The sequence below is a fragment of the Rhinolophus sinicus genome, linkage group LG11 (assembly GCF_036562045.2).
Source record: "Rhinolophus sinicus isolate RSC01 linkage group LG11, ASM3656204v1, whole genome shotgun sequence".
Taxonomy (NCBI): domain Eukaryota; kingdom Metazoa; phylum Chordata; class Mammalia; order Chiroptera; family Rhinolophidae; genus Rhinolophus; species Rhinolophus sinicus.
Window position 1 is genome coordinate 678,442 of NC_133760.1, and position 13,398 is coordinate 691,839.

The window sequence follows — 13,398 nt, forward strand, 5'->3', positions numbered from 1 at the left end:
CTACAAAATCTGTACATTATTGATTATATTCCCCAAACTGTCTTTCATATCCCTGTGGCAATAATGTGGCTACTAATTTGTACTTTCTAATCCTTTTACCATCCCTATTAAATACATTTTTAAAATTTAACCTTTAGGAATTTTAAGTGAGGTTCTATGGGATGAGAAAAACTAAGTTTAAAGAAGAATGAGCTCTTCTAAAGCGTAGAGTTTAGAACTGATTAATTTAAGGACAAATATACATAAGGACTTTCATGGAAACATGCAGAGGGAATACACACTTTTCTCCCAAAACCTCATGAAAAGGCAGTAAAAGAATTTACAAAGAGGACACAAACTTAGAAGGAAAAAAGCGAGAGAGAGAGAGAGAGAGAGAGAGGAGCTAGTATAGGAAAAGAAATGTTGACAAAATTATAGAAACTAGAAAACAAATGGATGTGTGCCTACCAGAAGGGCAACTAAAAAGCCTGCCTTGTCCATCTGTGCAAGTGCTGAAGACTCCATGATCTGGAAGCCGCCATCAAGAGACGTCTGCCAGGAGGTGGTGTATGAATACCTCAGCTCTCTTGACCTGTGATAACTGTGAAGTGTGTTCCTTCCTGGCCTCTAAAATTTAATCTGTATTAGGTGCCACAGTAATAAGTACCAGCAGTGTCAAGCTCCAGCAGTATTAAGTACTAACAGTATTAAGTTCCAGCAATATTAAGCTATTGCAGTATTAAGCTCCAGCAGTATGAAGTACCAGCAGCATTAAGTACTAGAGGCATTAAGTACTAACAGTATTAAGCTCCAGCAATATTAAGCTACTGCAGTATGAAGTACTAACAGTATTAAATTCCTGCAGTATTAAGTACTAGCAGTATTAAGCTTTGGCAGTATTAAGCTCTTGTAATATTAAATACTAGCAGTATTATGCTCCAACATTATGAAGTACTAGCAGTATTAAGTTCCAGCATTATTAAGTGCTAGCAGTATTAAGCTCCAGTTGCCCACAGAAGAACTTCCATATCCCCAGTGAAGTGTCGCAATCTCTTTGTTAAAATAAGAACCCAAGCAAGTCATAGGTTTATAGTATTTTTCCATCATTTTTTGGAAGAAGTGCCATGTGCCTCTGAAGCTCTGTTGTCTGGATGGGCTTACTTGTCTTACTACTTAAAAATACAGAAAAATCAACAAGGCCACAACTTATCTAGATGAAAACCCATTTAATCACAGGTGTTTCTTTGAAGGTTATTTTCAAAGAATGTTGCAATGACTTTTGAAGTCTTAAGACTCTTATAAGACCCTTTTGTTCAAATAACACGTCTGTGTGTAGATTTATTTCAACAGAAAGTTGTACAATTCAGTAAGTCCTATGAATATTCATGTGATTCTTCATGTTGCACCTAAAACAAGACCGATATTCTTGAAAATGCTTTCAACTCAGCGCTATAACCAGATTCTTTCAATTAGTTTTATAACTCAGATCTTTCTCTTTCCTGTTGGGTTTTTAATGGAGGCTCCACTACATAGGCATAGTTAACTAAATTATTGGCCCTTGGTGATTAAGTCAGTCTCCAACCCCTCACCTCTCTCCCTTCCCCTGAGGTTGGGGGACAGATGCTGAAATTCCCAAACTTCTCATCAAATCTTGGTCTTTCTGACAATCAGCCGCTGTCCTGAAGCTCCCTAGAGTCCCACCAAGAGTGACCTCATTAGGACAAAAGATGCTTCTGTCACCCTTACCACACAGGAAATTCCAAGGGTTTTAGGAGCTGTGTGCCAGGAACCCAGAAGGAAGACCACATAGCTTTCCAGATATCATGAGTCAAACCTAGACTGCAGCTAGGCATTTTTATGTTCTGCAGCTTCAGTCAGGGGGGAACAGGGCAGAAAGCCTCACACATCGTCTGAGCTCGAAAAGCAAAGAGAACCTGTCTCATAACAGCCCCCCAGGGTTGACAAGAAGGTGAGGGAGAGATGGCCTCTTAGCAGCCCCTCTCCTTCAACTACATGGCCATGTGAAAGGTTTCCAGGAAGCCATATCAGATCTACCCCTTTGCAATGGTGTGAACCTTCCATATTTATCTGAAATGAGCAATGGATACAAGATCTCCAGAAGGATGCAATTATGGGCTGAATGTCTGTGCCCCGCAACCCACCATATTCACATATTGAAGCCCTAACCCCCAACATATGCTATTAGGAAGTGGGGCCTTTGGGAGGTAATTAGGTTTAGGTGAGGTCAGGAGGCTGGATTATGACAAATCCCGCGATGGGATTCGTGGCTTTATAAGAAGAGATGAAAGAAATCTCTCTCCCTCTCCCCTTGCCATGTGAGGACACACTAAGAAGGCAGCGGCTACAGCCAGGGAGAGGGCTGTCACCAGAAACATGCTGGCATCCTGATCTCAGACGTCCCAGCTGCCAGAAGTGAGAAATACGCTTGTTGAAACCACCCAGTCTGCGGTATTTTGTTGTAAAACCCAAGTTGACTGAGATGCACAAAATGATGGGAACATGCAAGGATGGGCTCCTGGGGTCGGGTTGGGGGGTGGGAGCTGGGTGCCTGGAGCCAGGCAGGGCAGGGAGACTGTAGTAGAGACGGCTGGCAGGGGTTCTGGTCATGTCCTTGTTACTCAGGCACCCAGACGGATGGAGCAGCCACTGTCTCAAACATTGCTGGTCATTGGGTCACGGAGAAGAGAGAGCTCCGGGTGGGGGGAGGGAGTTCTTAAAATTAAATGCTCCGTCTTGGAAAGGACACTTGTCACTGCCGTTGACAACTCATGGTCCAGCCAGAATAGGCAACTAAGACTAGCAAGGGCAGTCCTATTACGTGCATGTTGTGAGTTCAGGAATTTCCACACTGATCAAGAAAAAAGTTGTGGCTACTAGGTGGCAGTAGCACACAACGAGTTTTTTTGCTCTCACAGGTTTGCGAGTGGGGCAGTCCCTTGTAGAATGAAACCTTCCAAAGGCAAAGGTTGGGGGGGACACTACCCAGAAGGGGAGGAGGGCAAGGGAACAAGAAGAGAAAGGGAAATGACTGTATGTGTCAACATTGGAGGTGGGCGCCCCTGGGCTTTTGAGCTAACGGATCTTAACCTGCTGTGAAGTACACAAGTGGGGCCAACACACAGGTCATTTGGCTCATTTATATAATAGTGCCCCGAATGGGGGACATTTGGAGATCATTGGCAAACGACTGAAATGACTCCCACATTGCATTTTTAAGAAAAGGGCACCCTGATTTCCATGGGACTTATTTAAGAACAGTGTTCACAATGTTTTATTGCTGTATCCTGCCCCGCCCCTCCGAAGCAAAATAAACATTTTTTTTAAATTTATTGGGGTGACAATTGTTGGCAAAATTACATAGATTTCAGGTGTACAATTCTGTATTATATCATCTATAAATCCCATTGTGTGTTCACCACCCAGAGTCAGTTCTCCTTCCATCACCATATATTTGATCCCCCTTACCCTCATCTCCCACCCCCTCCCCCCCTCAAAATAAACATTTAATGCATGTGAAAGGAGATGCGGGCCTACACAGAGAATTTCATCTAAGCTTTTCCAGAAAATCCTTCCTAGACTCTAATCTCCATGAGGGCCAAGACCATCGTTGTCAGATTTCCCTCCTAATAACAAAAGCCCAGCAAGGCATTATTATAACATACAAAGGCCAGCTGACTGACGCTACAGCCCTGCCTTCCTACATTTCTCTCATTCTTACACTCTCACTATCAGCCACATTGACCATTTTTCTAGTGCAGTCCTATAATTATGAGTTCAGGATTTCAGCGCTGAGCAAGGAAAAAGATGTGACCACAAGGTGGCATATCACATAACTTTCAGTCCCTCATCATTGTAACCTTGTGTCTTCCTCCACTGGGTCTTTATACACACTGTTCCCTCTGCCTAGAAGACCCTTTCGGTGCCTTTTCACCTAGTGAACGTCTGCTGAACTATCAGAGCTCCCATCATTTCTTCAGCCATTAGATCTCCGTGGTTAGGTCAAGTGCTCTTATCACAGGCTTTCCAAACGCCCTCTCCTTATTGCTTTAGTTGCAGTGGTTGAGATGGCTAATGGCTTCCCAGCATGCAGATTTCCCTTCTTCCTTTAAGTAATAGAACCTCCTCTCCCACTTTTGGAAGGATATATGCTGGAGCCCATATTCTCCCCAGCCACTTTGCAGCTAGACCTGGCCAGGAACTAAGTTCTGGCCCATGGGAGTGAGCAGAAGGGACATGTTCAAATTCTGGGTCCTTCTCTTGAAAATGATTGTATGGGTCTCTCTCTCTCTCTCTCCCTCCCTCCCTCCCTCCCTCTCCTCCTCCTCCTCCTCCTCCTCCTCCTCCTCCTCCTCCTCCTTTCCTGCTGACTCAGAACCAATTTCAACATTTTGATAAAAACAAAGCTGTTGATAGACAGACCTAGACTGTTCTGCTAAGTGAGAGAAAAATAAAAGTACATGCAGTTTTTCCCCCTTGGGGAGGATCTTTGTTACAGCAGCTTAAAGTGCTCCCTAATCAATACAGTGAGTAGTATTTTCTTTATGCTTTGGTTGCTCGATCGGCTCTGTGAGAGGAGGGTGTGTGTCTGCTATTACTCCCCACTGTGTCCCCAGCACCCCGTGTGGTGTCGGAAACACGGGAGCCCTTAAATTAACATGTGATAAGTGGATGAATGAGAACTTGGGACGAACGGGTACAGGGACAAAAATGGAAGACATAAGGGTGAGGATGGCAGGGTTTGTGAGATAAGAGGGGGATCCAATTGAAGCTAATAATAGTCACTTTTCTATGGCTGTCAGAACAAGTTGTCACAAACTAAGTGGCCTGAAACAGCACAATTTTTAAATTTTTCCATTCTGCAGAAGTCCAAAATGGGTTGGCAAGCTGGTTTCTTTGTTTGTTTGTTTTTTGCAGGCCTTAGAGGAGAATCCAATTCCTTTTCTTTTCCAGCTTCTAGAGACTGCCTGCATTTCTTGGCCGGAGGCCCTGCATCACCCTGGCCTCAGCTTCCACCCTCACATCGCCTTCTCTAAGTCTGACCCTCGTGCGTCCCTCTCACAAGGATCCTTGTCGTTGCATTGAACCCACCCAAATAATCCCCACTTCCTGAATCTCAATTTAACCACATTTGTGGAATCCCTTTTGCCATGTATAACATGTTCACAGGTTCCAGAAATTGGGACATCAGAGCTTTGAGGGAACCATCACTCTGCCCACCGTAGAAGGGCAAAAGTACAGAGCTTGTTTAAGTAACCTTCTGCACGGTGAGCTCATCCAGTCACACTGGGCATGTTTTCCTAAGACCTATGTGCCAGGCCCTGGGGATGGAGAGATAAGAAGCCTGGTCCCTTGGGAGGAGCTTGTGCCCTGGTCTGGGAGGAAGAGGCTCAGAATGCACAGTCTGATGAGTACTCAGTTGGGTTGTGATATTGCACTAGGGAAGCACAAATGGGTTGGGCAAGACTTTGCAGAGGAAAGAGCATGTAATGTGACACCTGAAGGGTGAGCAGTTAACTAGGCAAGACAGGGCAGAAAGGAAGGACCATGTCAGATGTGTCACAATCTCATTATGGACATCTTGGGAACTCTGAGCCTTTATGAGTGATAAATAATAAAGGAGCCATTACCTCAAAAAACATGATTTATTTTTAATTTTTATTGGGGAATATTGGGGAACAGTGTGTTTTTCCAGGGCCCATCAGCTCCAAGTTGTTGTCCTTCAATCTAGTTGTGGAGGGTACAGCTCACTGACCCATGTGGGAATTGAATCAGCAACCCCGTTCAGAGCTCGCGCTCTAACCAACTGAGCCATCCGGCCACCCCCTCAAAAAACATAAATTGCTTTGCAATTGTTAAATGTTAAACATTCCCCATTGTCTTCCTCATTTAAAAGTGAGACAGGAGACTAAAGCCGGTAAAGCCCACAAGTCTGGACTCAACAAACTGGACGAGATGGTTGTTTTTAAGAGGCAGCCACAGGGGGAAGAAGAAGCCCAACAGTCTAACCACGCAGACTCTCTGTGAGGTTAAAATCCCAGGTTAAACTCTGTTATGTGTCTTAGAGGACTGTTGGTGGTGATTTGGAATAACACATGTGCATCATCTGGCAAAGTGACTGGTATGGAGACATGATCTATGGTAGACAGTGAAATTCACGTTATGACTACTAGTCCCTTAATAAGCATTCACTGAGCATTTGTCTCTGCCAAGCCTTGTGCTAGTCACTGGGTCACTGCTGTTTTTTGATATGTTGCATAGATAAATGTGTGGGTAAACTGATGGATATTAAATAAGTAAATAAATAGGTGAGTGGATTAATTCAGTGATTAACAAAGGGTGGAATGGATAAATGGATGTAAGAATGAAGGAATGATGAATACGGGCAAATGAAAGGATAGATAGATGCACAAATGAGAGCAACTGGAAAGGGGATGGTATGTGTGTTAGGCATGGGGGTCATGACATAGAAAGAAATAAGGGTGAAAGTCAATGAAGAAATGGATGGATGACAGAAAGAATGAAAGAGTAAAGAAATGAGTGGTTGAATGAGTTATTGAATGAATGAATAGATGGAGCCAAGTTGAAGTACAAACTCGCAGTCAGCCGCCGTGGTGTGGCACTGACGTCCCATGTAACTTTGAGGGAACTTCATGTCCCCTCTCTATTCCACCATTTTCCCATCTGTAAAGTGGGCAGACTGCGTTTGATGACTTTGCAGGCCCATCCAGGACTGGTTCACTCTTTATAACCTGGGCCCCTTCTTCTCCCTTGATTTCCCACACCCATGTGTGCCAGGGGAATTGCCTTGGATATAGTCCACCAGGGCCCCACGTTGGTACCAAGAACAAACCCAGAAAGTTCTGCTCAGAGTCTCTCCCTTCCCCCCATCTCTCCAGCAAGTCCGTGCACACAGGTGGCTAATTTGACTTTAAAATTCAGTTCTGATTAACCTCATACTTGAATACCCGAATCTTGCACACTAAGAGAACTGGGTGTTGAAATAATGTTGAAATAACATCATTCTATACTGTCTACCCATATTATAAATTTCCCAATCTTTATACAAGTCCTGGTTTAGGTCAGTTTCTGAAATAAAAGCACACACCACCAAATATTGCTTATCCTCCTGCAAATCGGGTGTGTGCATGTGTGTCTTAGGCATGGGGGTCATTGTCGTGCGGGAAAGCCTGCGGGGTCTCTGCTCCCGCTCCCCATACAAGAACGCAGGATATGGTGAGGCCAAAAAGGAACACCCACGGAGCCATAGGTAGGGGAGTCACACCACTACGGTCTCACTGGAGGCTGGGTTCACCGGACGTGCGACCTGCTGCCCCTTTTGTCTGCAACCCACCGACGACTCTCTTTCAGTCTCCTCCACTCTCCTCCGTAGCCGCAGCAGTTATATTAGTGGCCAATGGCTCACTGGTTACAGCTGACAGCCAACTAGCCACAGCTGATGGCCATGCAATCACAGTTGATGGCCATTTACTACCTGAGCCAGCACCTGTCTATGTGAGGCCGAGAGCCTGGAAACTACTTTCTGGGGCTCTGCCCCCACAGTCATCACATCAGAGAAGGCAGCATTTTTTAATAAAATAGAATATATCAATATGCATCTGTCTAGAGGTAAATATTGTTTCATGGAACTTGAATTTTAGTTCATAGATAGAAATGGATGTATGTACGGGTTGTGGTGTGAACTTTGCTTCTTACTCTATGTCATCTCCCCCAAAAAGAGAGTAAAAAGTTAAAGTTGCTGATTTAAGCTATCTCTTTTCATGTGTTGGGGACAAGTTATCTCGTTAAAGTCTATTGAGAACTGACCTGGTAGATATGTTTAGTTTCCCGTTTTGCAGTAAAAACTCAGGAGGGTCTGTAGATTACTCACGGCGACCCAGCTAGTGGGGGAGGGCGCTGGGGCTGTCCAAAACCTGGAAGTCATCCCGTTCTCCATAAAATAGGAAGAGGGGAACCAGGAAGCTTGAGAATTTAATAAAAAGAGGAGAATATGTGTGTTCCACCAAAATTAGGCATAAGTCAATAAAGGAACACGTGAGTGAGTGTTGAGTGATAAAAAAGTGCTTGGAGATGGAAAGTATGTGTATGTGGATGAGAAAGGCATCAGCATTTGCCAGATAAAAACAGAACTGAAATTAATAAACACGAAAGAAACTGTGCAGGGAGCCAGGCCTTCAAGGAAGAGAAACAAGACAAGGAGAACTGACAGGCTGCCAGGTGGAATGGTTTGTTATTTTTAGCACAATTGTGATGGCAGCCAAAGCCACAGATCTCAGCTTTAATGGAAATGATGGTTCAAGGAAAACCACGCGCACAAATGAAGCTGTAATTAGGGAAGAACTTCTACTTGGTTTATCTTTGGGAAAGATTTGAGGAGGCGTTTAAGAGGTTGCTTGGTGACCAAGCTGTGATGTCCTGAACAGAATCACAATAAGTTGCGTAAAAGGTGAGCTGAAGCATGTGCAATGGGGAAAAAAAGAATTTCATTCAGGTCCTGAGACTTTGCTAGAAATTACTGTTATACAGTTGCTAACATTTATTGAGCATTTACCAGTGTACCCATTTTACAGCCAAGGCAAGTGAGGCTTGGGTAAGGTCACTTTCTTAATATCCCACAGTGAGTGAGCAGCAGCACTGATATTCGAATTCAGGTCTTTGGGCTAGGAAGCCTTCAGCATTAATATCACCTTCCACTGACCTGGAAGGTCCTGGAAAAATGACCCAGAGGAAGAGAGCGCATGGTACAAAGGTTACTACGACTCAGGAAGCTGGGCTCAGACGGGCTGAAGGGCTGTAGGGCTCCTGGAAGGGCCAGGCCACCCCGAGGTCCCTGCTTCTTCTTTGCCTCTCTGGAAAGTTCTCCGCACCGCACTGCAGGCGTCTAGATCCAGCCCTCTGGAGCTCGGGCTCAGACGCCACCTTGGGCGCGACTACCGGTGCGCCAGTCCAAAACAACTAGCGTGGCTAGCGAGACCAGGATCAGGCCGGCCAGCCCCAGGCGGATGAGGTTGCCCAGGGTGTAGTCCCAGGAGCCCGAGCCTGCGGGTCCAGTAAGGGACAGAGGCGGTCAGCTACCCAACCGGAAGTCTCGGTCCCACCCTCCGGGTCTCTAAATTCCAGTGTGAGTTAGGGACCCAACCCCCTCAAAACTGAGAGGGTCGATGGGAGGGGGAATCTTGACTGCTGGGTCTGAGGGAGGAGGGGCTGGGGGCCTGGGCTCCTGGGTCTGAGGGAGGAAGGGCTGGGGTCCTGGACTCCTGGGTCTGAGGGAGGAGGGGCTGGGGGCTTGGACTCCCGGGCCTGAGGGAGGAGGGTCAGGGGGCCTGGGCTCCTGGGTCTGAGGGAGGAGGGGCTGGAGGCCTGGGCTCCTGGGTCTGAGGGAGGAGGGTTGGGGGTGGTGAGGCCCCTCACCGTCCGAGCTGATGACCAGTGGCTCGCTGCGCTGCGACAGTACGTAGGGGGCAGAGGGCGTGTGGTAGTAGCAGCTGTAGGTGCCAGGGGCGCGGGCTCCAGGCAGCGGGAAGTCGACCCAGGGCTGCGTGGAATCGTGGTACTGCAGCGGAGCCGCCTCGCCCACGCGGTACAGCACGAAGCTCATGTTCCGCATGCGGCCCGCGCAGCGCAGGCTCACATTGTCGCCAGGCGCCACCACCGGCCTGGGCAGCGCCACCAGCGACGGGCGCGGCAGCTTATCTGCGAGGAGGGTGGATGGGAACCAGCGTGGGCGCCGCCTTGAGCCTCCGGTTCCTCTCTCTCTCTCTCTCTCTCTCTCTCTCTCTCTCTCTCTCTCTCTCTCTCTCTCTCTCTCTCTCTCTCTCTCTCTCTCCCCCCTCCCTCCCTCCCCCTCCCCCTCCCTCCCCTCCCCCCTCCCTCCGTCCCTCCCTCTCCCCTCCCTCTCCCTCCCTCCGTCCCTCCCTCCCCCTCCCTCCTGTGTGTCATTGTACAAGACTGTCTCTGTATGTCTCTCTCTATCTCTGTCCCTCTTCCCCCTTCCCTTATCCCACTCCTGTGTCCCTTCTCCTCCCTCTCCCCTAGGACCTCACCTGTCACCAGCAGTTCCAGGGCCTCACTGGGGTGGGACCAGACACCCGGTGCCCAGCCTGCATTCCGGTAGCAGCAGTGATAACTGCCCCCCTGGGCAGGAGTCACTTCCTGCAGGAAGAACTCGGCCAGCTCCACAGACACATCCCGGGACAGCACGGGGGCGAGCTCTCCAGATTTGAAGAGGGCAAACCTCCAGGCGGGTTGGGGCGCCCGGCACCTCAAGGTCACGTTGACCCCGGGGGTCACAATTGCAGCTGGCTGAGCCCCCAGCTGCGGCTTGGGGTATGAGGCTGGGGGGACTGAATAAACGGGTGGACTGGGTCCTCAGGCTGCCTGGGAGCCCAAGTAAATGAAAGGGAAGCTGGGGTGGGAGGAGAATCACGTGGGGGCAATCACTGCCTCTTAGCTTCAGTTCCCCTCTTTGTAAAATAGGGGAGGCACTGGACCCCCAGTGGGCTTTGTCAAAACCAGCTACAGTTGGGTCCCAGAAATCTGTGATTTTAAATTGCTCTCCAAAATATTTGTAACATATCCAACATATTTCAATAGTTGCCAGACTTGCTATTAATATCTATTGGGGGGGGGGGAAATGTTAGATTTCTATCTCATAACCTTCCCCCAAACAAATTCCAGATTGTGTGTTTTTTTAACTATAAAAGTATTCAAAGAAAATATAGGAAAATATATTTCTCTTGAGCGTAGAGAAGGCTGTCTTAAAATATAAAATGAAAAATTCAGACGGGACAAGGTTAGTAAATTTGACCCCTTCAACATTTTCAAGTTGTGTATGAGAAAAGACAAATAAATGAGTCTAGAAGACAAATGACAGCACTGGCAGAAATTACTTATTTATAAATCACATAGATTAAGAGTATAGAAAGAAATCCTAGGGCCAACCCAAATGAAAGGTGGGCAAAACATATGACTAGGCAATTCACAGAACAGGATGTCCAATTGACCAAAACACATTTGGTGATGGTGGGAAGGATTGTTCAATAATAGAAGCAAATACATATATATTTGACTATCAGGTCATCAAAAATTAAAACAATGGTTAACATTCTGCTTGAGTGAAGATGTAGTGAAACAGGCACTTCAGTGCACCTTTTGAGAAGGCAGTTTTTCAGTTTCTATCTAGCTACACCAATGACCCGATACTTCCATTGCTGTACCCTAGATGAAGGCACATATATGTGCAAAAAAACTCATACAGGGCAGCACTGGTTATGAGGAGGGACATTGGAAACAACCTAAATATACATTAAGAGGGTTATATAAACTAGAATTTGGCCACACAATGGCAAATGCTGCACAGCATTTAAAAAAGAGAGAGAGAAAAAAGTAGAGATAACTAAATGACATGGAAATATCTCCGAGAGATTGCAAAGTGAAAAATGTAAGATGCAGAACAGTGTGAGTCATGAAATATCAATTTTGCCTTGGCAAGAAAACCAAGAAGTACATAAATACATGTCTGAATGCTTGGAAAATTTTTGTAAGGATTCCGAGATTATTTAAGGAAGATGAGGAAGGGGAAAAGAGAGGCTGTTATATCCTTTGGCAATGATTGAATTTTTAAAACCATGAATATATATTAGCTTTGTCATTTAAAATAGTAATTTAAAATAAATTCATAGCTAAGGTATTAATGGTTCTTATTTGAAGTCTGAGTGTAGTGCAGGGAGGTTGAGAGAAAGTGGAGGTCTCACCCATCAGAAAACCTGGAAAGAAACCCAGGGACATCGTAGGGTGGGAGGACCTTTTCAAAAGGGGAATAATTAGCATTGCCAGAAATCCTATCTTTTGGGTCCTGCACTATGCCAAGTTCTGAGCCATGGGTTTTTCACATTTTTATTAAATCCTCACAACAGCCCATTTCACAGAGAAGGAAACTGCAACTTAGCATGCAATGGTTTGTTCAAGTTCATAAATACGATTGTGAAACTGGGGTTCCAGCTTAGGCCTCTTTAGCTCCACAAAGTTCATGGTCTTCACTGCTCAGCTATACTGGTCACTAAAGGGAGTGAGGACAGAAGGAAAGAAATAAAGGAAGGGGAGGGAAGGAAATAAGGAAATTTGGGGTGAGGGTGGGCACCAAAATAAAACCTGAGTAGTTGGAAATGGGATGTCAGCAACATACAGGAGAATGGATGGGAGTCGTTACTCACCAGTCGGAGTGATGTCTGTGTGACATAGCGGCCCTGTAGAAGGTTGAGGGGGCTTAGTCTTGGTAAAGCCCTAGGCTGCTTCCAGCCCTGTGTCATTGGCAACCCAGGAATTTATTAATAAGTCCCCTGGCCCTCTGAATCTGGGACTCCACACTCCCGGTGCCCAGGAGTTCAGGTCATCTAGCCCTCTCCTGCCTCAAGAGCTGGAGAATCCTGCCCCCAACTTCCTCTTCTTCCAGGAATTCAGGGCCCCTGTGTTCTCTTCCTTTAGGCCCAGGGGTCTGGGCTCCAGTCCTGTCCTGTTATTCTGGCCTAGAGTTCTGAACCCTTAGGTGGTGCTCCCTGATCATCCTGCACCCACTCTCAGGGAGACCCAGGAGTCCTGTTCCTTGCTCCCTCCCCACCTCTTTAGGTGTCTGTGTCCCCAGGGCCTGTCTCTCTGCACCCCAGGGACCCAAGCAGAAGGGGGTGGGTGGCTCACAGGTCAGCAGCTGGAGGATCAACACCAGGGCCATAGTGGGCAGGTTGGCTGGAGTGAGAGCAGGAGCCAAGGCTCAACCCTGCCCCCTCGCCTTTCAGGAAGTGAGGCAACATCAGCCTGTCAGAGGCAGAGCCCTGTTTAGGGAAGGGAGGAGCAAGGTGAGGGCCCCTGGGTGACTGCACAGCCCCATGTGGAAAAACTTGGGATTGGGGCAGTCATAACCAATTGGGTTCATTAATTAAACTTTTTTTAAAAAGTAGCACCTATTATGTGTCAGACCCCGCTGCATGATTCTGGGGCCACAGAGAGGACTCAGATCCCGTTACTGTCCTCTAGCAGCTTCCAGTCTGATGGAAAGGCAGATCCGGACCAGGTCTTTAAAAAAAAAAAAAAAAAAAGCGATGTGCGTGATAGTGGAGGTCCCATAGAGCACTGTAATTGTTCACAGGAGGCCCCTACCCCTTCTGCGATACGAGTTAGGGCTTCCAGGACGAGCTGATTTTGAGCTGCAACCTCAAATGGTAGATTAGTCATTCGTCCTCTCCCAGACTCCGTTTCTCTATCTGTAAAATTTCATCAGTAAATTATGAAATGAGGGCTATTGCATTCTGCCTCCGGTAGGCTGCAGCAGGAGGACTGGAAGTCACTCTTCCGGAGCGACTTCCGGAAGAGTGAAAAGAGGGCGAA

At 46.9% G+C, this 13,398-nt stretch overlaps 1 protein-coding gene across 4 annotated transcripts; it reads right to left on the reverse strand.

Moving 5' to 3' along the window:
- Window positions 1-8,519: 8,519 nt before the first annotated feature.
- OSCAR (osteoclast associated Ig-like receptor) lies at window positions 8,520-13,360 on the reverse strand. Of its 4 annotated transcripts, XM_074315963.1 has the most exons (7): window positions 13,171-13,360; window positions 12,975-13,086; window positions 12,712-12,845; window positions 12,231-12,263; window positions 10,062-10,361; window positions 9,430-9,711; window positions 8,520-9,057 (listed from the first exon to the last, which is right to left on the reverse strand). In XM_074315963.1, exons 3-7 carry the CDS (start codon window positions 12,743-12,745, stop codon window positions 8,927-8,929), a joined length of 780 nt encoding a protein of 259 aa, XP_074172064.1. In that variant the 5' UTR covers window positions 12,746-12,845; window positions 12,975-13,086; window positions 13,171-13,360; the 3' UTR covers window positions 8,520-8,926. The 4 variants fall into 4 exon arrangements, with proteins under 4 accessions (XP_074172064.1, XP_074172066.1, XP_074172065.1 ...); XM_074315965.1 differs by having other exon boundaries at window positions 12,712-13,086; XM_074315964.1 differs by having other exon boundaries at window positions 12,975-13,360.
- Between the last annotated feature and the right edge of the window lie 38 nt (window positions 13,361-13,398).

Bases quoted from the DNA above. Each gene is read 5' to 3' on its own strand.
- OSCAR (XM_074315963.1), bottom strand. From the start codon at position 12,745: ATGGCCCTGGTGTTGATCCTCCAGCTGCTGACCT. The intron at 10,362-12,230 runs GTGAGTAACGAC...CCGTTTATTCAG, and splicing joins CACAGACATCACTCCGACTG to TCCCCCCAGCCTCATACCCC. The intron at 9,712-10,061 runs GTGAGGTCCTAG...CCCTCCTCGCAG, and splicing joins CCTGGAACTGCTGGTGACAG to ATAAGCTGCCGCGCCCGTCG.